Genomic DNA, 25741 nt, shown 5'->3' with positions numbered 1-25741 from the left:
ACCCTAAGCAGCCCATCCCACCAGACGGGTCTGACGAGGACATGTTACATTGGTTGGAAGCTACCACATCGATGCCATGCTATGTGGTCTCTATTCAAAAGTCACCTGTGCCGCCGGTAACACTCTCTCTTCCGACTCCTCAGGAGGACACAAATGTCCCAAGTCCTAAGCAGACAGTGGACCAGTCGAAGAAGTAACTGTGTCAACCCCAAATTCTCATGATTCAAATGATCCTCCAATGGAAGCCCTCGGCCTCGGGGAACCTATAACACATCACCGAAGGGGGAAGAAATCTCCTCTGCATGAACTCGCCAAAGATCTCTCCCTTCCTCTAACATCTCCCAGGTCGGACGTCCCACCACTTCAAAAGCACTCTATTATGTCTGGGTTTGAAGATTTAACCTTCGAGGAGCTTCCACCAGGATGGTTACAAGAAGAGTATGCGGAGTTTCCAATCGATCAAACACCAGCACATGATGTCTCGAAGCTCCAAGAGGCAGCTCACTTCTCATCTTCGGAAGCACCCTCTCCAGCTACACCTCCTGACCTGGTCAAAGAAGTCAACCTAGGAGATCCTGATAACCCTCAGCACGTACTCTTAGCAGCTTGGTTATGGGAGCATCCCGCGTTACTCAATCAGGTAGTCTCTTTTATACACTCTTTTAAAGATGTTTTTGCTTGGTCATTTGTGTCCTCCTCAGGAGGACACAAGGATTTGGAGGGGATCCCACCAGAATTGGGTGTCCACACTATACCTCTGGTTGAAGGGGCTAAGCTGGTAAGAGGCCGAGCTTACAAGCTCAACCCGAAGTATGCCGAGGCGGTCAAGTCAGAGTTAGAAAAAAATGCAAGAGGCAGGGATCATTGTACCTGTGGAGCACTCTGAGACCCACGGTGATAGCTCCTAAGAAGCAGTCCAATAAAATCCGTGTGTGCGTAGATTACCGCGCTCTGAATAAGGTAACTATCCCAGATGGTTTCCCCACACCTTTCACTGAGCGTGTGCTTGAAGATGTAGCAAGGCATGTATTGTACAGTTTCATGGATGGATTTAGTGGATACAATCAGTTGGGCATCCATCCAGGTGATCAGTTGAAAATGGCCTTTGTGACTCCCTCGGGTACTTTTATTTACACTAGAATGTCTTTTGGGTTGAAAAACGCTCCACCTTCTTTCAATCGGGCGGTATATCTCATCTTTTGTCCTCTGCTTACGGATCATCTTCGCATCTTCATGGACGATTTTTCGACCTTCTCAGCTGCTCAATGTTCAACCCCAGTGGAAAATCTAGAGGAACACCTTGCTCTGCTGTCTTCCTCAGATGCAGAGAGGCATGCCTAAAGCTAAATCCTAACAAATGTCATTTTTTGGTCACTGAGGGCACACTTCTAGGCCATGTGGTGTCTGCTAAAGGCTTAGCGCCTGACCAAGAGAAAATCGTGGCAATCTTAAAGTTACCACCTCCCATCAGCCCAAAAGGGGTGCAGAGCTTTGTAGGCCATACAGGCTATCATCGCCGGTTTATACGCATATATGCACACGTGGCTCAACCCCTAACCCGCCTAACCAGTGATACTGTTCCCTTTCAATGGTCGAATGCAGAGGCTAAAGCTTTTGCATACCTCAAAAAACGCCTCACTGAAGCGCCTATCCTAGTGGCTCCAAATTGGTCTCTCCCTTTTCATGTGCATACTGATGCCAATCAACTGGCTATGGTGGCTGTGCTGACTCAGCCTAGTAAGGAGTACAACCTGGATCGCCCTGTTCACTATACAAGTCGTCTACTCACCAAGGCAGAGCGCAACTATAGCACCACAGAAAAGGAAGATTTGGCTATTGTATATGCTCTGCAAAAATTTCGGCATTACTTATTAGGGGTCCACTTCACAGTTATTACTGATCACCATGCCCTACGCTATCTGCTCAACAAGCCGCAAGTTGCAGGTCGAGTATGGCGATGGCTACTCTTATTTCAAGAATTTGATTTCGAAGTGATACTCAAGCCTGGCAAACATCATGTCCTTGCCGATCATATCTCTCGCATTCACACGGGTGAAGAAGCAACGGGGGTTGCTGACAACTGCCCAGATAGCAGTCTCTTTAAGATGGATACCACTCCAGAATGGTACGACGATGTTTTGCATCTGCTTTCTACTGGCGTGTACCTATAGAACGCTTCTCCACTGCACAAGAGACGAATGTTGTTGAAGTCTAGGCCATTCACTCTAATTGGGGGCCAGCTATACAAGTCAGGACAGGATGGTGTTCTGAGGCAGTGTCTCCCCTCATGAAGTAGAGTATATTTTGGAGGATGCCCACAGTGGTCCCACTGGTGGCCATTACCTTGGTCATATTACTGCCCAAAAGATTCTCTAGTGTGGCTTATGGTGGCCCTATATTTTTCGGGATGCAATTGCCTATGTAAAAGTATGTGATGTATATCAGCGTTGTGGCCCTAAACCAAGTAAACAGTCAAACCGTCCTCTGCAGGTCTCTATGGCATGGTAGCCCTTTGATAGATGAGGCATTGATTTTGTAGGTCCAATTACTCTCTCCGCCCAACCAGGCAATCGGAAGTATCTCTTAGTGGCTACAGATTATGCAACAAAGTGGGCAGAGGTACTGGCAACAACGGATTGCACTAGCACTACGGTAGCCAAGTTTCTCTACGAAAATATTTTGTGCAGGTTTGGATGTCCCTTGGAAATCACCAGTGATAGGGGTAGTCACTTTGTGAATGAAACGATTTAAACCTTGCTTGCCAACTACAAGATTTTTCACCAAAAATCTTGTTCCTATTACCCTAGAGCAAACGGGCAGGCCGAGAGCACTAATAAGGTTCTGATAGCACTTCTGCGGAAAGCATGTCATCTTCATCCTTCGACTTGGGCTCAAGCTATCCACGGCACCCTTTGGGCATATCGAACTTCTTTCAAAGCCACAACCAATCACACCCCATTTCCCTCACCCTCACCCCCCTCGCCAGCCCCTCGCCCTCGCCCTCGCCCTCACCCCCCTCGCCAGCCCCTCGCCCTCGCCATCCCCCTCACCCCCCTCGCCAGCCCCTCACCCTCACCCTCGCCCTCACCCCCCTCGCCAGCCCCTCGCCCTCGCCTCTCGCCCTCGCCCCTCGCCATCCCCTTCCTCTCACCCTCGCCTTTCCTCTCGCACTCGCCCTCGCCCACACTGCTACCGCCCTCGCCTTCGCCCACCGGGCTCTACAAGAGAGCATATTAAAATAATTTGAAACCCATACTTACTTGGCTTTAAATTAAAGCTCAGCGTAAAAATCAGCCTCACTTTCAGACACAGGAAAAAATAAAATTCAGCGGCCACTATTCTCTGACGCGTTTTTAGTCGGGCGTTCCTCTAGGCATTCTATCTCGAGGCTCTCTCTCCATCGCCAACATGCCTCCAGCCTCTCTCCATCGCCAGGTGTGCCTCGAGGAGTTCTCTCTCCGTGCTCCGTGCTCCTTCACCAACATAAGTTGGATAACACTTGAAGATGGCAGCTTGAATTAACCTCGCTACATCTATTTGGTTGTGGTCGCAACATGTATCTCAGTATGGGTTAGAGAAATTGTTAAGAGTGGTTTACTGTGGTATATGTTTCAGTGAGGACTTAAGAATATAGGTTTTTAGATTCATCACTTGAAGATTCTCGGGCATATTTTATCAAGATGGTTCGTACTTGGAATCGAGAGCAGCACTTACAGTCCGAGGAAGAGTCCTCCGCCTCCTCTGGGGATAGCTCCGACAATAAATCAGACTATACTCCTAGTTCAGAGCAACTTTGAGGAGGAAGATTCACCCCAATCAGTCACTGCTGGCAAGGTCACCACTCTCCAAGTGCCTCGCCCTTCTGGTGCCATCTCAAAGGTACCCTTACTAATGATCTATCATTTACAGGCGCCAAACCCAGCACTCAAAGATGTGTTCTCTCAGCAGCAAATGATACACTTGGGTCTCCAAAATTTGGCTCAGGCCGATTTGTCCTGCACAATCTCCAATGCCAAGCTAAGCGCCCTCTCGCTTACTTTTCCAAAGCTAAATAGAATTACACTTACAGTGGAGGATATCGGACAGGCTATGGGAATATTGAATGTGCTAACACCTTTCCCCGCCACCAAAACCTTCTCGAATCTCTCCCCAGAAGACACTGCAAATGCGTGCCAAGAACTGTTGCTGCACTCACATGCAGACTATCATAGGAAACAACAGTTGTATTCAATTTTACAGTATTATTTTTTACTGCGCGCACCGGAAAGAGCAGTAGTTCCATCTTCTCCAGGTTCTCCTGGAATATGCGATGCTTTTTTTTGTCTCTACCACTGCCTGCTGTATCCGTTTCACCATCTGCTGTTTAAAGCGCTACAAGACAGGGCAGAGCGATTTCGGACTCAACGTAAAGGGAAAGCGGAGAGGTTCAATTGCTATGCAACCCCTATTATGTATTGGGTAGTGCAAATTATGCAGCAAAAGGCAGATGCAACCACTGTTCTCACCCTGCAAGATGAAGCCAAAGAACCAGAACAAGGCCGTTCCAAAATGGCCAAATGGAAAGGCACCTTGCGCAAGAGGGCAAAAGTACAAAAAGATTCGACTGAGCAGCTAGCAACACTACCTGTAAGGTGCAGTGGAATGAATGTTGTTTTTTCTCAAGATTAGTGATCTTTATTGCTCAAGGTTCCTTTTAGTTCTTAGGGAAAGAGAGAGCTTTCCGTCTTATGGAGAATGCTGTGATCACGAACAAAGTGAGTGGATATTGTGCGTGCAAGTGAATGAGATTGAGAGAAGGAGAGAGAAGAGATGCGACACCCGAGAGGTTGTAAAACCCTCCTTCGAAGGCCCCACTCCCGTCGGCGAGAGTGGTCTACTTTGATTGCACAAAGGTGTACAATGCGTATGCAATGGACTGATGCAATGGGACTATGCCGATGACGACGACGACTTGATGGCTGAAATCTGTGATCTTCTAATCGCTGAATTCGGGGACTGTTTCGGTGGCTGAAAATGACTGTTTTGGCTGCGTTTTCTTGGGCTAAAGTTGGGGGGACTTCTGCAACCGTCTTGGGATGGTTTTGCTACTGAGTCATAGGCTGAAAACTGCGAGGATCTGCTGCTGTTTTCGGCTGAGAATTAAAAACACTAATGCTGCCTTTCTCATGCCAAAAACGTTGGCTGTGGGACTTCTTTGGCTGCGTTTTTAGAGAGGTTTGCACCTGCTGAAAACGCTGCATAGGCTGAGGTGTCCAAGCTGTGGAAAACGCTGGAATAGGCAGCAGGGTCTAGCGTTAGTGAATTGCTGACAAAAACGCTGAAGGCTGAGGTGATTCTATCGCGGGAAAACACCGAGGATGGGGCTGATCTGCAAGGATCTGCTAACGCTAGGGTACTGTGGTTGATGGCGAAGACTGCAAGAGAGGAAACGCCAATGATGGGGTTGGCCCGGCAAGGATGGAATCCAAGAACGCTAGGGGTGCTGGGGGGTACTGCTGAGAAGTTGCCTGTTGAGCGGGAAGCTCCTGCTGCCTCTTCTACCAGAAAGTGCTTAACTTGGGTTTGCACATATATTAACTTAGCAAAATTGCCCTACCTACTTTTGCTGGAAAGTCACTTAAAAATAATAAGTGAAAATAACCAATAAATAGGAAAATAGGCTAAATGCACTGGAAAATTCCCCTAACTGATGCTAATGGATTCTGATGGGAACTCCGATGATCATGCTATGTGCAACCGGAGGATATGCATCTATGCTAAGTGACTGAGCATGCACGGTCTACGAATAGATTCACAAAAGTGCCAGATCACTTCTAATCTAGACTTGATTGGACTGATTGAACCTTGCTATGGTGTAGCTTGTCCACGGACACATAGGGTTGGGATACGTCACGTGACATCCCCTCCTTTTCAAAGTGAGGTACTGGTACCGAACTGTATGGCGTCGAGGGAGATCGCCAACAGCATCCGGAATCCTGGAAGAGACTCTTCGCCGGCCCACTCTGCTGTGTGGGTTGAGCGGTACTTGAACTTCATAAAGGTGTGCAACGCTTGCTTCTTTGGGCCGCGCCGAAAGCGACTCAAAGTCTTCTATAACTCCTTCGATGCTTCAACTTCGTATAGAGACCTGCTTCTTTCGTCTTCAAGAATCTCCATGGCTGAAAATTCCTGAAACCATCTGCAACACAAAACCATGAACATACCCATTCCATGTAAAGTGAAGGAAAAAAATCTTGTCTTCTCTAAAGACTGTGTATGCAATGTAGATGAACATAGAGATGGAGTGACAACCCGTTCATCAAACACATGCAAACAATGCGATCGAATGTTTTCTGTTTGATCGAAATCAATCAACTGTGGCAAATCACAATGGAAATGCCCATGTTTGGTGCTCATACTATCATGTGCTCTTTCAGAAACTGTGTCATGCCACAGAAGAGACATGGAATGTGACTTCCTGACATACAAACTTTTCAGCTTTTCATGAACAATCCGCATACATTCGTGTTCATCCATGAGAGAAACGTGCTCAACATACAGTATGTCATGCCTAGGAAAAGGGATCACATAACGATATTGACTAAAATACAGGAAACCGTCACGAATGAAACACTCGAACAATGCGTGCGTATCAATCATGCGAACACACAATACTTCCTGTGATGACTCTTGGGACCAAGACTCAAGAGCCAAGATCGCTTCTTCGTGATTGATCGAATCTACAACGAGGTTAGCTTCGCTAGGAAAAGCATCCACTAACTCATCATGCTTGTGAACAATCACATCTTCAACATGCAAATCATCATGCTTGTGAACAATCACATCTTCAACATGCAAATCATCATGCTTGTGAGAAATCACATCTTGATCATGCAAATCATCATGCTTGTCATTGTCATCCAAATCATTATGCAAATCATTGGCATCCAAATCATCATGCTTATCATTGTCATTCAAATCATCATGCAAATCATTATCAATCAATTCATCATCATGCTTCACACAATCATGCAAATCCTCTCTATCATGCTTTGGAGAAGAAGAGACTGAGAGAGTCTCCGTCTCCTGAATCTCTTGCATCTGTGTCGGCACGGGATACAAGAGTCGCAAGAACTCTTGCATGTGTCGATCGCGTCGTTCTTGTCTTGCCTTTCTTTCGGCTTCTCTTTTTGCTTTTTCTTCAACGTGTCTGCGTTTCATTTCTGTCATTCTTTCCATAAACATCTGCTTTAACTCCTCCATAGGAGTTAGTGCAATCTTTGTCGTACATGGGGAAGGGTCAGAAAAACCTCCTGGTGGGGAAAATTCTTCTTCGCCTCTCTCATGCTCATCACCTCCAAGAGAAGTATCCAAGCCGCTTCGAGTGATGATCATTCTGAAGTCGTGGGTTCTTGTGGTCTCGGTTCTTAAGTTCACGAGGAACTTGGGTTCTTGAGGCTCTTGGATTCTTGAGGTTTTCTTTCGCTTGCAAATTGCGTTGGAGAAGGATCTTCTCTTCACCCAAGTTCTACTCTTTTCTGCAGGCGCACCCCTTGGCGGCCTTGCACTCACACCAAGGTTGCTTTTTCCCACCTCACGTCGATTGGCCGGCCACTAAGTGCACGGTCCACTCTCAATGAGTGAAAAGAGACACAAGGGGAGGCTCAACAAGCCCTTCTTTCTTGGGATTCCTGTCACTCTTCAACAAAACATGATTAGGAGAAAGTTTGCAAGCTCGCTACTACTGCTCGCCCCCCCCTTGCTGCGCCATCGCTACCCTCCCCCCCCCCCCCCACCCGCTGCCCCTGCGCGCTAACCTCTCCCCCCCCCCCCCCCCCCCCCAACCCGCTGCCCCACAGCCCGCCCGCTGCCCCCCCCCTGTTTTCGCGCTGCCCCAAAGGCTGCCCGCTGCCCTCCTCTCGCGTTGCCATCCCCACCCCATCCCCCCACTCACTGCCGCTTGTGCACCCGCACATTACCCGGCTGCCCACTTCGCCCTCGCCGTCCCCCCATCCCCCCCCCCCCCCCCCCCGTCCTCTTCGCTCCCGAAGGTCTTCTCCACCAGGCTCGGCATCGCTTTCTCTTCGGACAAGTGCTTGGCGTACTCGTTCGCAGATTTTCTTCACCGCCCGCTTCTTCGACTCAGCAGTAGACACAGATGGAGGCTCCAGCTCCACCTCAGAGGGACTCGCCTGAAACCCCCTCGCCCGACCCCGCTAAGCCCACCATTCGACTTGCTCTTTCGCCAACAGAGCAAGCGAGCCTTGCCGCAGAGGTAGAGCGCTTGCAGGCGACTTCTGTCATCTGCAAGGTTCTCGGCACCCGTCCTAGCAGAGGAGAGCTGCGAGACCTTCTCCAGGCCCGCCTCCTCGCAGAGGTGGGCAAGATCTTGGATGTCCAGATTCTCGGACGGGGATACTACCAGATTGAGTTCGAGACTTCCGAGATGGCCTCCAAGGTCATAGCTATGAGTCCATTGGCCATCCGAGCATCACGCGCCCACTTTCGACAGTGGCGACATGGTTTTGACCCGACTTCGGATGTGCTAGTAGAGGAGGCGGACATCCCCATCTCAGTCTGCTTTCCGGGTTTACGGAGGGAGTACATTCCACTTCTCTCCAGGATTGGCTCCGCCATCGGGATTGTCCTGGAGACACCTCTTACGGCAGCATCAGTAGCTGCCAAGGCGGCTGGCATCCCTTCAGTTCGAGTTTTGGTCAGAGATACCCACACGCTCCCGAAGGTCATCCTTCTGCCTCGGGTGAGTGGAGGTTGGTTTAGACAGAGTGTGGAGTACTCGGGTCTCCCGAACCAGTGCTTCATTTGCAGACAGATGGGCCACCTAGCGAAGGCCTGTCCACGGAGAAGACCACGACCCGCACCTCAGCCTCAACCCCAGCCTGCCAAGGCTGGGCCGCAGCCACAGCAAGCGACAGCGCACAGATTCAAAGCCACCCTCCGAGCCTGGGGCTCCAGCGCAGGAGGGGTGGCAGCACGCCTGTGGCCGTCGACACCAGGGGCCACAGAGACAGCCTGGCACTCAGAGTGGCCCTCAGGTGCCTACTCAGCAGCAGTGGGTCCCCACGGGGAACCGCTTTGGTCCTCTTGAGCAGGAGGAGCCCCCTACGCCAGCCTCCACCTCCGCCTCACCCTCGCCAGCCGCTCCGCCCTCCAATTTCCCCTCCTCCTCCTCATCCCCTCCCCCGCCCTCTGCTCCCGCCCACTCCCCACCTCGCCCCCCTGTCTCTGTCGCCCCACCCCGCTTCTCTTCTCCTCCGCCCCCCCTCAGCTCCTTCTCCCCCTCCTGCTCCAGCACCAAAGTCGACTCAAGAGACTGGTCCCTCGCCGGCGGCTAGGAGATCTCTTGGCAGCGCCTTTGCCACGAGTCGCCTAGCGAGAGAGGGTCAGCCCTTCTTGCAGCCCCCTCTACAGATTCAGACATCTTCCCTTGCAGCTATCCCTCGTGGTCTGATGAGCATTGACCTCCGACGCCATTGGGATTTCTTCGATTACGGGTTCACTCGCTTTCTCGGCGATTCCGCAACAGACCACAAGGCAGCCTGCTTCAGGGTCCACGCTTTGTTCCTTGCCGCTAGGGGGACAGAGGCCTTGGACTCAGCAGTTGGTTTCTCCTTCCCCCTCTGTGGTAGGACTGAGACAGAGTGGTCCCTCGACTCAGTGGTGGGATGGTTGCATACACAAGTTCTTGAGTTCTCTCACCACATGGGAGAACTTGGCTACAGATTTGCTACAGACTTTGTGGCCACTGGCCAAGTTTGCGGTGACACCCCCAGACTCAGCAAGATGTAGACACATTGTGGTGTACTTTTTTGCTGATACACAGTGTTTGCCTTGCTATGTATACATTCATGAGGACTCCTGGACAGAGGAGGTTGCTTTACGCAAGGCTCGCTCTGCTTGGGCTTGGACCAGGGACTCACTGCAGTCTCGCCTATCTAGAGGGCGCTCGGATGCAGATTACTCCCCATCCAAGCCAGCCTCGAAGATAGCCCGTCTTACTGCTGCGGCAGCATCTGTTCTCTCTCGCTCCCCATGAGGATCGTCTCGTGGAACGTGCAAGGACTAGGTGGGCCCCAGTTTCAGCGACAGAGGGGCCGATTGCGTCAGGAGCTTCAGCGTTGCCTTGTGGGAGGAGAGATTGATCTCCTTATGCTTTAGGAGCACCACTTGTCTGAGAGCCGCATTCGGTGATGTGGTCAGATTTTGCGTGGACGCTATGATACCTTTTGGTCAGCTGCTTTCGGACCTGGAGGCATCCAAGGTGGGGTATGTATGACTATTGCGGACTCATTGCAGCAAGCCATTGTGGGCAGAGGGATTATTGTGCCAGGAAGGGCTCAGTGGATTACTATGCAGGTTCAGGGTGGCCTTGTGGGTTTCCTGAACATCTATGCGCCCAATGTGGCGAGTGCTCGTGCAGAGTTTTGGTCACAGATTGTTGAGTCTTTGCCACAGGTTGACCAGTGGTGTGTAGGAGGGGACTCCAACATGTTGGGAGGACCCTTCTGACAGGATCGGAGGCAGCCATGCTACTGTGCATGGAGTCGAGTTAGCAGCTTGGGAGAGGTTGTGTATGACTTTGAAGGTCTCGGACACATGGCAGCATTCTGGCTTTGTGAGGCCTCCAAAGAGTCTTGCCTTCTCTAGATCGGACCACAGAGTGGGAGGAGTGAATCTATCGCGCATAGATCGCTTCTACACTAGTGACCACTTCAGTGACTTGGGGGGATCAGTGGGCATCCTGGCAGGGACATCCTTCTCGGACCATGCACCAGTGATCCTCACAGTGGCAGACAGGCACAGGAGTGGAAGCATGATGCTTCGCATCCCAGAGTGGGTCTTGTTGGACTCAGCACTCAGAGAGAGGGTCGAGGCTCTATGGACACAGGGCATGGACAGCCAGGCTCCACCTGCAGACAGAGTGGCCTCAGGCCTAGCTCAGCTTAGCCACTTCTTTCTCCAGGAGTCTCTGGCTCGACGGGCTGCAGCGGGAGAGGAGGAGCAGCGTCTCAGACGAGGCATTGCTTCACTACAGAGGATGCAGGAGCAGCATCCAGACAGTCCATGGTTGGAGGAGCAGTTACAGCACGCTCGACAGGAGCTTGCTTGCACAGAGGAGAGGCACCATGAGTTTGCCTTTCACCGACAGGCATCTCAGTGGACTCAGGTGGGTGACAGAGTGACAGGTGTTTTTTTTGAGACAGTGGGACCTCGGCACTCGCATGCCAAGGTCAATCAGTTGAGGAGACCCGATGGGTCAATTGTTTGTGAGCCAGAGGATATGCGTACAGTTGCTACTAACTTTTACCGTGAGTTACTGTCGGCTGAGCCCGAGTCAGAGAGACAGGATGCATGCAGGGAGCAGGTTTGGGCATAGATGCCTTGTCTTGTGACTGAGGAGATGCGCCAGAGGCTAGAGATACCTCTTCAGCTTGAGGAGCTGCACACGGCTCTTAGGGCCCTCCCTCGTGGTAGTTGTCCAGGTGAGGATGGGCTGACTCCCAGCTTCTTCTTGGAGTACTGGGACCTGCTTGGCCCAGATCTTTGTAGTGCCTTTCAGTACATTTTGCACACAGGAGTGATGCCGGATAGCATGAGTGAGGGCCTGATTTACCTCATTCAAAAGGAGGGTGGCTCCTTGGATGAGATTCGACAGTGGCGCCCCATCACCATTCTCAACTCAGCCTACAAAATTCTTGCCAAGGCTCTGAGTTTGAGGATTCAGCCACTTTTGAGAGCCTTATACATGGGACTCAGACAGGTTTTGTCAAGGAACGCAGTATCCTTGACAGCATCTTCACTTTTTGGGAGGCTTCTGCCCTTGCACGGCTCCGTGGGGAGGACCTTGTGATTCTTCTTCTCGATTTTGAGAAGGCATACGACAGAGTTGACTGGGACTTTCTAGAGGGCACGCTACGCAGGATGGGCTTCTCAGATGCTTGGATCAGAGGGGTGTCAGCTTTGTACAGACAGGCTCACAGTCAGGTGCTGTTGGCAGGAGGTAGAGGTGAGCGCTTCATGCTCACACGTTCGGTCAGACAGGGTTGTCCTCTTGCCCCTTTTCTCTTTCTGTTCTATGCAGAGGCGATGAGCAGATTTTTGGTGTCACAGCAGGTTGGCTTGAGAGGCTTAGCACTCCCTATACGGGGAGATGAGCTTCTGGACGCTGAGTTTGCCGACGACTCAGCCTTGTACTTAGAGGGCCAGGAGGCCAATCTACACAGATGTGAGCAGGCTTTGGAGACCTTCTGCTGTGCATCGGGCGCATTGATCAACTGGAGAAAGACAATGGCTTTCTCGGTTGGCAGTGCTCCTGTGCCAGATTGGATGCCAGGAGAGGGTTTCAGGTGGATTCCTCCAGGGACTGCAGTTCGGTACTTGGGTTGTCACGTTGGTCTGGACTTGTCCCCCGAGCAGCAGATTGCTCCTCTTCTCCTGTCCATCAGGAGAAAGCTGTTACATTGGAGCTCAGCACGACTTTCGCTGGCTGGTAGAGTAGTAGTTGCCAACCAGGTGTTGTTGGCGACTATGTGGTACATCACTTCTTGCTGGATCTTCTCGAGTTCTTGTATCAGCCAGGTAGAGAGGCTGATCAGGAACTTCCTTTGGTCAGGTCGCGATACTCAGATTGCCCGAGCCAAGGTGGCTTGGTCGGTCATCACACTTCCTTGTTCTCAGGGAGGGCTTGGGATCATTGATCCTGCACAGCAGAGCAGAGCCCTTCTTGGGAAGTTTGTCGTCAGAGGACTTCTTCCAGGCGAGGAGCCCTGGAAGGAATTCTTGTTGCAGAGGCTTCGTGCCAGGGTGCCTCAATCAAGAGGCCCTTGGCAACCTTCAACCAGATGGATCTTTTCAGAGCTGCGCCAAGTTGGTTTGAGCAGGAGACTGGAGGACAGATTCGCTGTGAGTTTGCTTCGATCTTGGGAGCTCTTACGGCGTGGCCGAGAGCAGAGACAGCCGACGTGCACGGAGGAGCGCCTACGGCAACCCCTCGTCTGGAACCCCATGGTTAGCACTCACAGAGGCCACTTGGTTGGGAGTCGGCCTCATGTTTCTTGGGGTCCCATGGCGGCAGGTCCAGCGCGTTCTCTAGGTGACTTGCTAGAGTTCACAGGTTTGTCAGAGGAGGTGCAGGCTGTCCAGCTACAGGGCATGAGAGGGGTGCAGAGCATGTGTCAGGACATCTCAGAGTCAGTTCTAGCAGAATGGCTCACGCCTCTCGAGCCTGTAGCACCCCGGTGGATGGGAGCCTTCACACGACTGGAGGTTCTCATTTCAGTCAGGGCTTGCTCAGAGACTGTCCCAGCCCTGTTCTTCGAGCTTCAGGGTGGGGGACGATTACAGCGAGTTGCAGTAGAGGCCCCGCAGGTAGCAGAGTGCTATTTCCACACGATCCGAGTTGTGGGCATCTGTGGAGGACTTGCGTCATAGACCCTGACCCAGCAGCTCTTGAGACTGGACACTGGAGGCTATGGGCTTGGGAGTGTTGTCCACAGGCACGAGTACAGTGGGATCCTAGTGAGTGGCTATGGAGGGACCCCTTCTCTTCTGCCGACCGCCCAAGAGTCCCCTTCTTTCAGTACACTGTTCGGCTTGGACGTCATATACTTGCAGCACACAGAGAGGCCCGCCCCGCTGCAGCACGTCATTGGCAGGAGGAGGACCTCACAGTCGAGTTCTTGGCAGCTTTTTGGCAGAGGCTGTGGGACTCCAGATAGCCGAGGCGAGTCACCTTGTTCCAGTGGCTAGTTGCACACAGAGCCACAGCAGTAGGGAGTTGGCTTGTGGATAGTGGTCTCTCGGCCGCATGTGCAGCCTGTGACCAGTTGGTGGAGAGTCAGCGTCACTGTCTTTGGGACTGTCCCTCGGCCCAGCAGGTGTGGCTACATGTTCTTTGGCTGATGCCTGCCCTCTCCACGGCTCGACAGTACACTTGGGGGGCAGCGGCTTGGTCCACCCTCACGGACCCAACACTTCAGTTTGAGCTATCTTCCACCAGCAGGATGATAGTGATACAGGGGGGGCGACCTACACTCCAGCCTGCTATAGAGATTACTCCACAGGAGTGGTGCAGTGAGAGAGAGGAGTGTTGGGAGCTCATCAGCGGCCTAGCTATCTGGTTCATCTGGCGGACCTGCTGTTTCCGCATCTTTGAGGCTCGTCCTGTGCCACCAGCAGAGACTGTTCGTGACTTTTGGCTAGAGCTGATCCATACTCTCAGAGGACAGCTTGAGGGACTACAAGGCAGCTTCGACAACATGCGGGAGCGCCGCGAGGCTTTTCTTCGACTCTGGCGCCCTGGGCCTTTCTACACCATAGTCCAGGGGGTGCTCAGATGGCACTACTGTCCACCTGTGTGGCTCTTCCCTCCTCCCATCTCTTGATTTAGCCTCATTGTATATATGCTGTTTTTTCATTGGGAGAGTCTCCCCATCATGCTTGTTGTAGCCCTCTCTCGCAGAGGTGGATGTAGCCCTATGGGCAGTCTTCATTAACTAATAGAAGGATCTTTTTCTCGAAAAAAAAAAAAAACACGATTAGGAATCGCCACGCCCAAGTAAACTTGGGTTCGTGAAATCGCAACAAGCAAAAAAAATTATTGTGGTTCTTTCCTTGAGTAATGCAGAACACTTCCAAAGCTCCGATACCAATGTAAGGTGCAGCGGAATGAATGTTGTTTTTTCTCAAGATTAGTGATCTTTATTGCTCAAGGTTCCTTTTAGTTCTTAGGGAAAGAGAGAGCTTTCCGTCTTATGGAGAATGCTATGATCACGAACAAGGTGAGTGGATATTGTGCGTGCAAGTGAATGAGACTGAGAGAAGGAGAGAGAAGAGATACGACACCCGAGAGGTTGCAAAACCCTCCTTCGAAGGCCCCACTCTCGTCGGCGAGAGTGGTCTACTTTGATTGCACAAAGGTGTACAATGCGTATGCAATGGACTGATGCAATGGGACTATGCCGATGACGACGACGACTTGATGGCTGAAATCTGTGATCTTCTAATCGCTGAATTCGGGGACTGTTTCGGTGGCTGAAAATGACTGTTTTGGCTGCGTTTTCTTGGGCTAAAGTTGGGGGGACTTCTGCAACCGTCTTGGGATGGTTCTGCTACTCAGTCATAGGCTGAAAACTGCGAGGATCTGCTGCTGTTTTCGGCTGAGAATTAAAAACGTTGATGCTGCCTTTCTCATGCCAAAAACGCTGGCTGTGGGACTTTTTTGGCTGCGTTTTTAGAGAGGTTTGCACCTGCTGAAAACGCTGCATAGGCTGAGGTGTCCAAGCTGTGGAAAACGCTGGAATAGGCAGCAGGGTCTAGCGTTAGTGAATTGCTGACAAAAACGCTGAAGGCTGAGGTGATTCTGTCGCGGGAAAACACCGAGGATGGGGCTGATCTGCAAGGATCTGCTAACGCTAGGGTACTGTGGTTGATGGCGAAGACTGCAAGAGAGGAAACGCCAATGCAGCCCTCTCATTGCAAGATACCAACGGTCTGCATCGCGCTGTCTATGACAGTATGCAAAGGGAAGCGTGCAGCCATCTTCAACGAGCGATGGATAGGGACATGTTAATTGCTACGGTTCAAGATCGCATAAAGGTCCTCACTCAACACATAGTGGACCTCAAACATATTGTCCACACTCAACAAATACAATTAAAAGAGGCAAATGATATGGCCGCAGTTCAGGACCTCTCTCCTGTGGTACATACAATGTGTCCCTCATGTGCCAAATACAAAGCTGTAGCCATTTCACAGACAGCTACAGCCCCGGTTTCTACGCAAGTTCCTGCTATGGCAACACAGATACAGACGGATGTTTCCAAAGCCCATTCAGGGAATTCTCAAGCAGCAGAGAAAACAAATCCTACCACTATGGAGTCTAAGCCAGCAAGATCGGCTTCATCACAGTTTCATGGACCCTCTATGGCCTCCCCCTCCCAGTCCACCTCTTTCCCTCAGCACTTGTACAGCTTCCCTGGATTCCAACCACCTGTTCCACCATCTCAGCCTACTCAATCTTTTCCTGGGTTTCCACCTGTCCCACCTTCTCAGCCTACTCAGTCTTTTCCTGGGTTTCCACCTACTCACCCTACTCAGTCTGTTGTGCTGCTCATGGGGTGGCCACTCCATATCCAATGTACCCTCCTCATGGCCACTACCCCCCACCATACACATGGCCTGCATCTCCTTACCCACCTTTCTACCAGCCTCCTCCTCCTCCTCCATCATCCGACAACCAAAAGTAGATTGCCGATCTTTCAGTTCTTCAGTTCCGCTCTCCGGGACGGGAAGCGGTCTTGTGGCGGGCAACCTGTAGCAAGCTACAGTGTCACTTTCACAGGACAATTAGTACAGTTTGGACTTTACAGTTGGTCTTTGGTCTGGTCGGTTCACACTAGATAGACTCGCTGGGCAGCGACATGTGGCAGGGATACGGTGGTTTAGTTAACATCGTGGCCAAGTCACCACCACCACCCAGTGGGGATAGACTTAGGTGCTGTCATTTATGAGCCGTTGGTGGCTCTTTATGGTTGTATATATGAGTAGTAGCGTTTTGGTCAGGTCTATCTGGACGTAGTCGTCTAGAGCGAGTCTATACACAGAGCACGTCTTCACCATCACGGCATATCTGAGCCTGGACACCCCCATTGTACCTGTGAGTCCTGGGTTGGAGCTGAGTGTGCTGCCACGCTAGAGTCTGTATCAGTTCTTTGAGATAGTCAAGTCATATGTTCTGGTCTACTGTTGTGTCTTTGTGAGCTCAGTTGATGTCTAATGTTTCCTTTCTTTTCAGTCTGTTTGAGTGAGATTGTCACGCACATTGCACTGAGGACCACCCTCTGTAGAGAGCACGACACATTATCCGCGCTAAGTTTTCAGCCAGAACAGCCAGCAGATCTCAGCATGTCATCGTCCTCGGCAATAGCATTCAGCCCTTAGCCTCGTCATGGTTGAAGAACCAAGCCATTGACATGGCTAGCAATTTTAGCATTCAGCCATAGCCTCGTCGTCGTTGTCGTCGTCGACATAGAACCCATCAATACCTCGTCGTCGTTGTCGACATAGAACCCAACAATACCTCATCATCGACATAGAACCTCATCGTTGTCGACATAGAACCAAGCAGTACCTCCTCGTCGTCGTCGTGGTTGTCGTCAACATAGAATCCATCAGTTGTACCTCATCGTCGTCGACACGCACCCCTCAGTACCCCGCAGTACCTCAATACCCCTCAATACCTATTAGTACCCAGCATTAGTAGCATCAATACCAATTAGCATCAGCATCTCAGCGTTTAGCATCATTGTATCAATATTTGTGCAAGAAATAAAGCACGTACTTGCTCTGACGACAGAGCAAGGGGGCCCTTGAGGGTGGTTAGGACCTGACATGCCGTGTCTCTCTCTCTCTCTCTCTCTCTCTCTCTCTCTCTCTCTCTCTGTGTGTGTGTGTGTGTGTGTGTGTTTAACAGACTTGGACACTCCAAGTCAAGAATCAACCGCGACAGCACCAAATAACCACTTCCAAACAATTCACAGATCACAATAGATTTGCATTGGCCCGGCGGAGTTCCGTGCCTAGAGATATTGGCCCCAAAGACTGGCGCCCCTTTCGGTATTTCTTTTTATATTAATCAATCATCAAAGTACAAGAGAGCGGTTAGGGTTTCACTCTCAGACTCTGCGTCCAGATGCTCTGAGAAGTGAGGCCCTCAACACTAATTTAAAGGTTACAAGGGATGCCCAAAAGCAGAGCCCCAAAAGCTTTAAAAATCAAAAGCATCAGTTCTCTCTCTCTTAGAGAGAGTCTCTTTTTTTTTTTAATTGAAAAAAAAGCAAGTTCTCTCTCTTTTATGCAAAAAGCAACGCCCAAAAGCTGCCAGCACAAATTGCGGCGCAATTTCCGGAAAAATCCGTACACCCCTGCCACGTGGCACTGGCGCCAAAAATTAGGGTTTTAGCCAGAAGTTAGGGTTTCCAGAAATTAGGGCTTGCTACGAATTAGGGTTTCTGACAGTTTTTAGGGTTTGCAAGAATTTTAGGGTTTCTGGCAGAAATTAGGGTTTCTGCTGTCCGCCACGTCATCACTTTGTGGCATACCCCTGTTAGTACCTACGTACTAGGAACACACATCTAGCACATGTACAAAATCAACAGTCACATCACACGACATCACATGACATCACCAGACATCACAGGACATCACATGACATTCAACATTCATTCGGATCTTAGACCATGATTTATCGGCAATGTAGCTAGCAATCACATCTAGGTCCAATCGGGACCTCATCGATGTCCGATTGACTAACCCCTATTGCAACCATGTCTATTCGAGATCAATCAGACCAAAATGCTACAGTCATTTCGGCTATCAATTCCTGCACTCACAGGAAGTCAAGAACAAATCAGTATCATAATCAGGAATTCCATTTCATAAAGTCATCCAGTAGAATACTGTCAGCTCTCAGTATCCCTGAAGCTCAAAGAGACATCAGTGACTTTAGTATCAAAATCAAGGCATCTGTTGACAAAGAAGCGGAGTAACTCCCCTCTTGTGCATCCCACTGCACCAGATCTTCGGCCAAGCTGAGTTTCTGGGTTCCGTTTGGAGTAGACTATGCTAAACCAAAAGATCGAGGTAAAGTTTCACAATCTGAGGAGTATCTGCTAGGTCCTCCTCCTCCATCCACTTCGCATCAAGTGCAGGATGATTCTTGAACTTAACCAAGAACCGCCTTCGGACTTCACCCTTATTCTTCGTATCTTTATGTGACAAAATCTATTCAAGAACAAGGATCTCCTCGTTTTCTTCCACTTTGGGTTGCTCATCAGGCTCCCCATCATCAGGCACATCACCCTTAACAGGTTTCAAGAGACTCACATGCAATGCATTGTGAATCCTCCAAGTATCTGGCAGTTTCAATCGGAAGGAGACATCATTTATCTTGTCAGTAATCTGGAAAGGTCCGTAGTATCACATACTAAGCTTTGGAAAAAGCCTCTCCTTTCCCTTTTTCTTTCTTAGGCGTGCCTTCTCAAAAGTAAGAGCACCCAATCATCCTCCTTCAGTTTCCAGTCGCGACGATGGCGATCCACTGCCTTTTTCTGTCGTTCTTGAGACTTCTGCAAAGTCTCGCGAACCTTGGCAAAAGCCGTATCCAAGTCTCGCGAATATTCATCCGCTTCCAATATCTAATCTTTCGTGCTCAGGAAGGATGGAACCTTCGCAGCACTTTCAACAATCTCACATGGCGTCTTCCTCGTCGAAGAGTGTATCGTGTTATTGTAGGCAAATTCCACCAAAGGTAAGTTCTTTTCCCATTGAGTCTTCTGATGCGAGATACAAGACTTCAATAAATCTAAAATCACTGAATTGGCAATCTCAGATTGCCCGTCAGTCTGCAAGTGGAACGATGACGAGAACTGCAACCGCGTGCCAATGTTCTCCCAAATTGCCTTCCAAAACAAACTCATAAATCTGGGGTCTTTGTCGGAGACAATCGTCTCAGGCGTGCCATGTAATCGGAAAATCATCGTGATCATTCTGTATTCTCGGGAGATCAAAAAAAATGAAATCCATTTCAATATTTTCCCAGGGGCGGGTGGGTATGGGTAAAGGCTGTGACAATCCCTGTGCCTTATGCCTGTCAAACTTGACCTTCTGGCATACCAAGCAACTGCGCACAAACTCTTCCACATCCTTCTTCAGTCTCCGCCAAAAGAAATCTCTCTCTACCCCTTTCATGGTGGTAGCAATGCCGCGGTGACCCGAAAAAGTTGGACAGTGGCAATCAGTCATAACCTTTTCCCTCAACGGCTGTGTAACGCACAACATAGTCTTTTTCATCAAGTAGCCTTCCCGAAGGGAGTATCCAGCTACTATCTCCCCATTCGGTATCCGTGTGAAAATATCTGCAAAATCTGTATCTGTGGCACATTGATCGACCATATCCTCGAAGCTCCTATGATGTATCGCGGAAATAGTCAGAACCAACGCTTTTCGAGACAAAGCATCTGCCACCACATTCTTCTGTCCCTGCACATGGACAATCTGGAAGTGGAACTGTCTGTTTTTCCGAAAGCTGCTTCTGCGACAAGAAGTAGCGCAAACTCTGATGGTCTGTAAAGACAGTAAAATCCGCTCCAAGTAGGTAATGCCGCCACTGAGTAAGAGCATGGATAACCGCCAAAAGCTCTTTCTCATAGATCTGTGCTGTCATCTCCGGCCTAGAGAACAAACGGCTCTCGTAAGCTATGGCATGGCCTTCTTGCATCAAGACCGCACCCAAACTACGACCACAAGCATCACAAAATACTTCAAATGACTTCTGCAAGTCCGGCAAAGTCAAAATAGGTCCCGTAGTCAATTTCTCTTTCAACGTCAGAAAGGCAATCACCTCTGTGGGTCCCCACGAAAAAGGTACTCCTTTTTGTGTCAAGGTATGCAAAGGGGAAGCAACCTCTGCAAACTTTCGTATGAACCGCATGTAGTACGAACACAGTCCCAAGAAGCTTCTAACTTCATGGACATTCCTCAAATCGGGCCAATCACGGATAGTCTCTATCTTGGCCGGGTTCATTTGCACTCCTGTTGTTGACACATTGTGTCCCAAAAAATGTATCTCTGGTAGGAAAAATTCACTTTTCTGAGCATTAAAAGACTTGAAGCAGATGATCTCTGTGTTCTCCCTCATTCTTGGAGAAAACAATGATGTCAAAAGAAAGTGCCAACAAATAGCCTGTACTCTCGAAAAATCCTATCCATCATCCGGTTAAATGTCGTAGAAGCATTGGTTAAGCCAAAAGGCATCACCAAAAACTCAAATAACCCAAAAGTCGTCCGAAAAGCTGTCTTGTAGACATCTCCTTGCGCTATCCTGATCTGATGATATCCACTCTTCAAGTCAATCCTGCTAAAGCACGAGGATCTCTGTAACCTGTCGAGTATATCATCGATCCTAGGAATCGGAAATCTGTTCTTGATGGTGATTTCGTTGAGAGTGCTATAATCGATGCACATTCTCCAAGATCCGCCTTTCTTCAAAACCAACAACACTGGAGAGCAATACGGCGAAGTACTAGGCTGGACAAGACCCTTTTCCAAGAGGTCTTTCACTGAGTTCATAATCTTTTCATTCTGTACTCGACTCACACGATAAGGTGGCCTATTCGGTGACATGCTTCCAGATATCAGATCAATGGTATGATCTTCAGGCCCTCTCAAAAGCAATCAGCATGAGCGTGGAGAAAAAATCTTGGCGTTCTTTTCTTCAGGTCAAAACATATTCAACTTTTATCCATCGTTCAGTTCTCCCAAAAGAATGAGTAAGAAAACTGAAGTTCATCAAGTACAATCTCTAAGCCCTTCATTTATCAAAGTCGCTTTCTCGGCCCGGTAGTCAACCACGGCGTAGTTCTTGTGGTACCAAGGGATCCCGAGTAGAAGGTCACTCGCGTGCCCTGAACACCCCTGTCATTGCAAACAAAGTTTGCCAATGCTCGGTGTAATGGCAACATCCCATCCGGGTGCCAGTCGAACTACCTCCGCCTGTGGCGTCAGTCTGTCGGGCGTAGTTCCAAATCAGGCCGCCAATTCCAAGTGAAAAGAAGTTGGCCTTGGCTTCTTCAAAAGAGCTTCCTGATCCTTCACTTTGCCCCGAAAGCGGCCACCTTCCTTAAACTCTCGGACTTTCTTGCTTTTATCTTCGAGAAAGTCATACTGGTTGGCTTTGTAAAAATTTCTCTTGTTTGCATAAAAGTTTCCGTTGTCAGAGTCTGAACTGTCCGTAGACGAGTCCTCTGTAGAAGTGTCACTCACTGGGCGAGACTTCGATTTCCTTGCCTTTTTCTTGCCCTTTCCGAAGCGTTGTTTCTTGCTTCGCTTTTTGCTTTTCCAGTCTTCTTCGCTCGAGTCTGAAGAGCTAGAAGAACTGTCAGAAGAAGAAGAAGAACTGGGTAGGTCTTCAAATTTGACGCGCTTCTTCAGTTTCTTTGCTTTGTCGAATGTCGACTGACGACCCAAATATCCCGGAAAGTCAGTACCTTTGTTCTGCTTTTTGCCGTGCTTTTTGCCTTTCTTTTGCACGTCGAAAAGCTGAGCAATCCGTGCATCAACCACGTTCTCCAGTTCCTTCTCCGTATATTTCTTGGAGGCAGAAGGTTTCTTGAGAGCGGGTTTCGGGAGTGGTGTTGTGGTTCTCTGCCACTCCCTCTGTACCTCTTCCAAAGAGGTCTAGTTCATATATTTTGCCATCATCGGATCCTTGGCAAAATTGAGCATCATCTTTGTTGCATCGCCAATCAATTGACGACGCTCCATCTCTCTTTGCTCCGCCTGAGTAGGCCGAGGCGGGCCATACTCTGTCTGAATCTTCGTTGTGATCCCAGCCCGCATCTCCAGATGCAGAGGGAGTCGACTGATCATTGCCTGAAGCCATAGGTGCCGCGGAAAAAAAATTCGGGAATCGGATTTCCCGTAGAAGAGAAATCGGCCATGCTCAGCAACAGTCCCTTCGCTGTTCCGACAGGCATTCCGAATAGTTCTCATGGAGCCTGACTTTGTCGTTTTCGTTGTTTTTGACCCCATGGATTATTGAAAACGCTAACTATTTGGCCTGTGGATAGATATACTACAGTGAAGGTTGCTTACTTCTGTAGAAGTTCAGCATGGTAAGGGCAATGGCAACCCCCAAGCTCAGCTGAGTTTCGTTATCCTTTTGCATTAGATGCTTGCTCTCAAGTTCTGCACGAACACATGAATTTGTAAAGTGTGACAACCTCCACAGAAATGCAAAGCAAACAATTGAACATAATGCATGCCTTCCTCTTTGTAAAGAGGCTCCTTAGAGCAATGACATCGCACTTGGTATGAGCCCCTCAAATCCAGGCAGAGTGTTTTCTTTGAAGGGGATACGACTATCTGCGCTGATACAGATCAAATCTTTCAAGAGATTGACTAACATTGCAAAACTTGGAAAGGCAAACATGCATGCATGTCCAGCATATTGCTCGGAAAGCTACAAGAAAAGTTAAAATGTCTGATATATTTTGTTGACTTGGCTTGTAATAATCAAAATATCTCTTAATGCAGCAAACAGGTAAGAAACCAATGAAATCAATAAAAGGTTGCTCTGACTACATCTGCAACCATATAAAACTGACTTTGTGATATGAGATTCGCACCAAACGAATATGTCCCTAGCAGTAGCTAAAGTGGATGAAGTAGCTGAACAAGAAACTCAGACACTCCGACAGTACAGTACCGCATCATCACAGCAGAGAGAGGCGCGGAGCACATGGCATTGTCCTTTTGAGCAAGAATTGGAATGGACACCTGCTTGAAAACGGCAGAATTCAGCAATGTAACATGCGAAATATTTGATGCTTGAAGCTTCCGACGCACCAGATGCCCGCATACTACAGACCTGTTGGGCGGCGGAAGGGGTGAGAGTGACAACCCGCCAGGGAGACGTGTAGGCAGGCCTCTGCTTCTCGACATGTAATCATTTCATTTATCGACTACCACACAATGCCGCGGAGAGTGTGAGACAATGTAGGAGAGGTTTTCTAGTCTCCATTTGCTACCTAGAGGTTAGCAACGCTTAAGATGGTGAATCCCGATCCCAAATTCTATAGCTTCTTAGAGTCAATGCAATAATATGTGAGAGGTCAAATCATGAATACCCAATCTCAGAAAAATTAAAAGGTATTCTTAATTGGTTTTAAAAAAAGTAGAAAGTATTTATAATTCAAAGATTCCCTCGACAAAAACAAAAACGAACGTTAGTCTATAGCATGCAACAATGGGCAATCATGAAGCATGTAGATTTGCATAGTATCAGCTTGACGTGAGAAAGACGGATACAACATTGCATGAGAGAGAGAGAGAGAGGACACTTTAAAGAAAAGAAAACGTTAAAGGGGAAATAAAAGAGAAGAGAAACACAAATATAACAATGTAAAGTAAACCACCTCTTTATATGGACACAAAAGATCTTTTGACTTTCCACTTTCATATGTTTTTTGTACACGACTTTAAAAAAAATGAATCAAGTGAGATCCGATGTCGGCCGATGCAATGGCTCATTGGGCAAGATATGGTGTGTTTCTCTCTCTCTCTCTCTCTCTCTCTCTCTCTCTCTCTCTCTCTCTCTCTCTCTCTCTCTCTGCCCTAGCGCGACAGCCCTCAGCCTAAGCCTAAGCTTGCGCCATCTCCTCTCCCTGGGTGCAGGGCAGCGCCCGAGGGGGAGGGTTAGTGCCTCAGCCCTGCCCGTCCTTCCTCCTCAGTTCATGGTCGCGCGTCACTGCCGACCTCTTCCACTGCTCGCTGCTGTCGAGCCACACAAGAGGTCCCGAGCTGTGAGCGCGACAGAGCCCCGCCAAGGTCTGCTCGTTGTCTTCCAACCAGAGCACGGGCCTCCCATCTTTGTTGTGAACGAGATAGAGTCTCCCTCATGCCACTGTTCCAGCAACCCGCTACATTGTCCAAGGTATGTCTGCAGAACCAGACAAGCTAAGTAGTAACTCAAAGTTTTTGACACCGCGGCGACTCCGCCTGAGCTTTGCCACCGTCCTTGCGACACCAAGCAAAGCGGATCGCATCGGGCAACTCCAGGCAACCCTTGACAGGGTGATGGAAGAAAACCGTGACCTCAAAGCACGTCTCAGTGTGCTTGAGGGGCGTTTCGACACCATGGTTGGGCTCGCCACTAGCAAAGTGAAGGAAGTTGAGGCCAAGGTTACCCAAAGCTCACACAGTGGCATTGACCAAGGTCGAAACCTATGTGAAGGCAGAGCTCTGAGAACGACACCTTAAAGAAGCAAACACACTCAAGGTTCGCATTGGGGGCCTACCCCAAGCATGGGACAAGTGTGAAGACGATTTCTCTGAACGCATCAACTTGCTCAACGAAACTCTCAAGCCAATCCATGTGGACTACGACATGATCGAAAGCATCACCAACAAGCTCAACCACAAAAATACACCAAGCGGACATACCATCATCGAGTTTGAGAACAAAGAAGGACGACTCCGGCTACTCCAACAATCACGCCTCCTCAAAGGCACCAGCTTTTGGATTGCCGATGAGCTCACCACGACACAACTAACACAAAGGTAGCGAACTCAAAAAAGTACACGCAGCAAGAGCCCAAGGGAAGTGGGCGGTATATCGCGGAGGAAAGGCTCTCATACAGGAGTTTCGGTCTCCCAAGCCTCCTATCACACCGCCGGATACCACCCCCTAGCCCCATAGTTCCCATTTACCCTACTTTATTTTGTATTGCATCCTAAGGTTGTCCCACCTATCCACTAGATCTTACCCTAGCCCTACCGACCCCTTTTTTTTGGTCGCACATGCTAATGTAACAACCATTACCCTCTCCTTGATGAGAGGAGATACCCTTTGTATGCATGTTTTGGTCCCATGGGTCATATTTGACCTCCGAGGACGATAATGACATCTATCTATCTATCTATCTCTCTCTATCTCTCTCTATCTCTCTCTCTCTCTCTCTCTCTCTCTCTCTCTCTCAAGCAATTACTGCTTGCATCACAAAAGGATCGCCATCGCCCAACAAAGTAGAAATCGCCCATGAGAGATGGAGCACAAGAGAGGATGCCATTTCCGGACATGTAGTACTTTCTAATATATATTTGGAGCATGCAAAGAGCAGCCAGCTTCTATGGTAGGTTGGTGTAGATCGTCCATGATAAAGTTCCGTTCTAGAGTGTTGGA

The 25741-nt window shown here is 49.4% G+C and overlaps 1 protein-coding gene across 2 annotated transcripts in view; it reads right to left on the bottom strand.

Annotated features, from left to right (window-relative positions):
* LOC147446655 (membrane protein insertion efficiency factor) overlaps positions 1-23625 on the bottom strand; it is a 62189-nt gene extending 38564 nt beyond the window's left edge. Inside the window, exons 1-4 of one of the 2 annotated variants that reach the window (XM_086525846.1) lie at positions 23429-23625; positions 23267-23337; positions 22824-22923; positions 22654-22746 (exon numbers count right to left, since the gene is read on the bottom strand). In XM_086525846.1, coding sequence (XP_086381972.1) covers positions 22654-22746; positions 22824-22923; positions 23267-23337; positions 23429-23510 — 346 coding nt within the window. In that variant the 5' untranslated portion in view covers positions 23511-23625. The remainder of the gene's footprint in view (positions 1-22653; positions 22747-22823; positions 22924-23266; positions 23338-23428) is intronic. The other variant, XM_086525845.1, reaches the window with a different exon arrangement.
* Between the last annotated feature and the right edge of the window lie 2116 nt (positions 23626-25741).

Source organism: Adiantum capillus-veneris, chromosome 12 (assembly GCF_014529385.1).
Source record: "Adiantum capillus-veneris isolate H3 chromosome 12, ASM1452938v2, whole genome shotgun sequence".
Classification (NCBI taxonomy): Eukaryota; Viridiplantae; Streptophyta; class Polypodiopsida; order Polypodiales; family Pteridaceae; genus Adiantum; species Adiantum capillus-veneris.
This window is presented reverse-complemented; position numbering and strand designations above follow the sequence as displayed.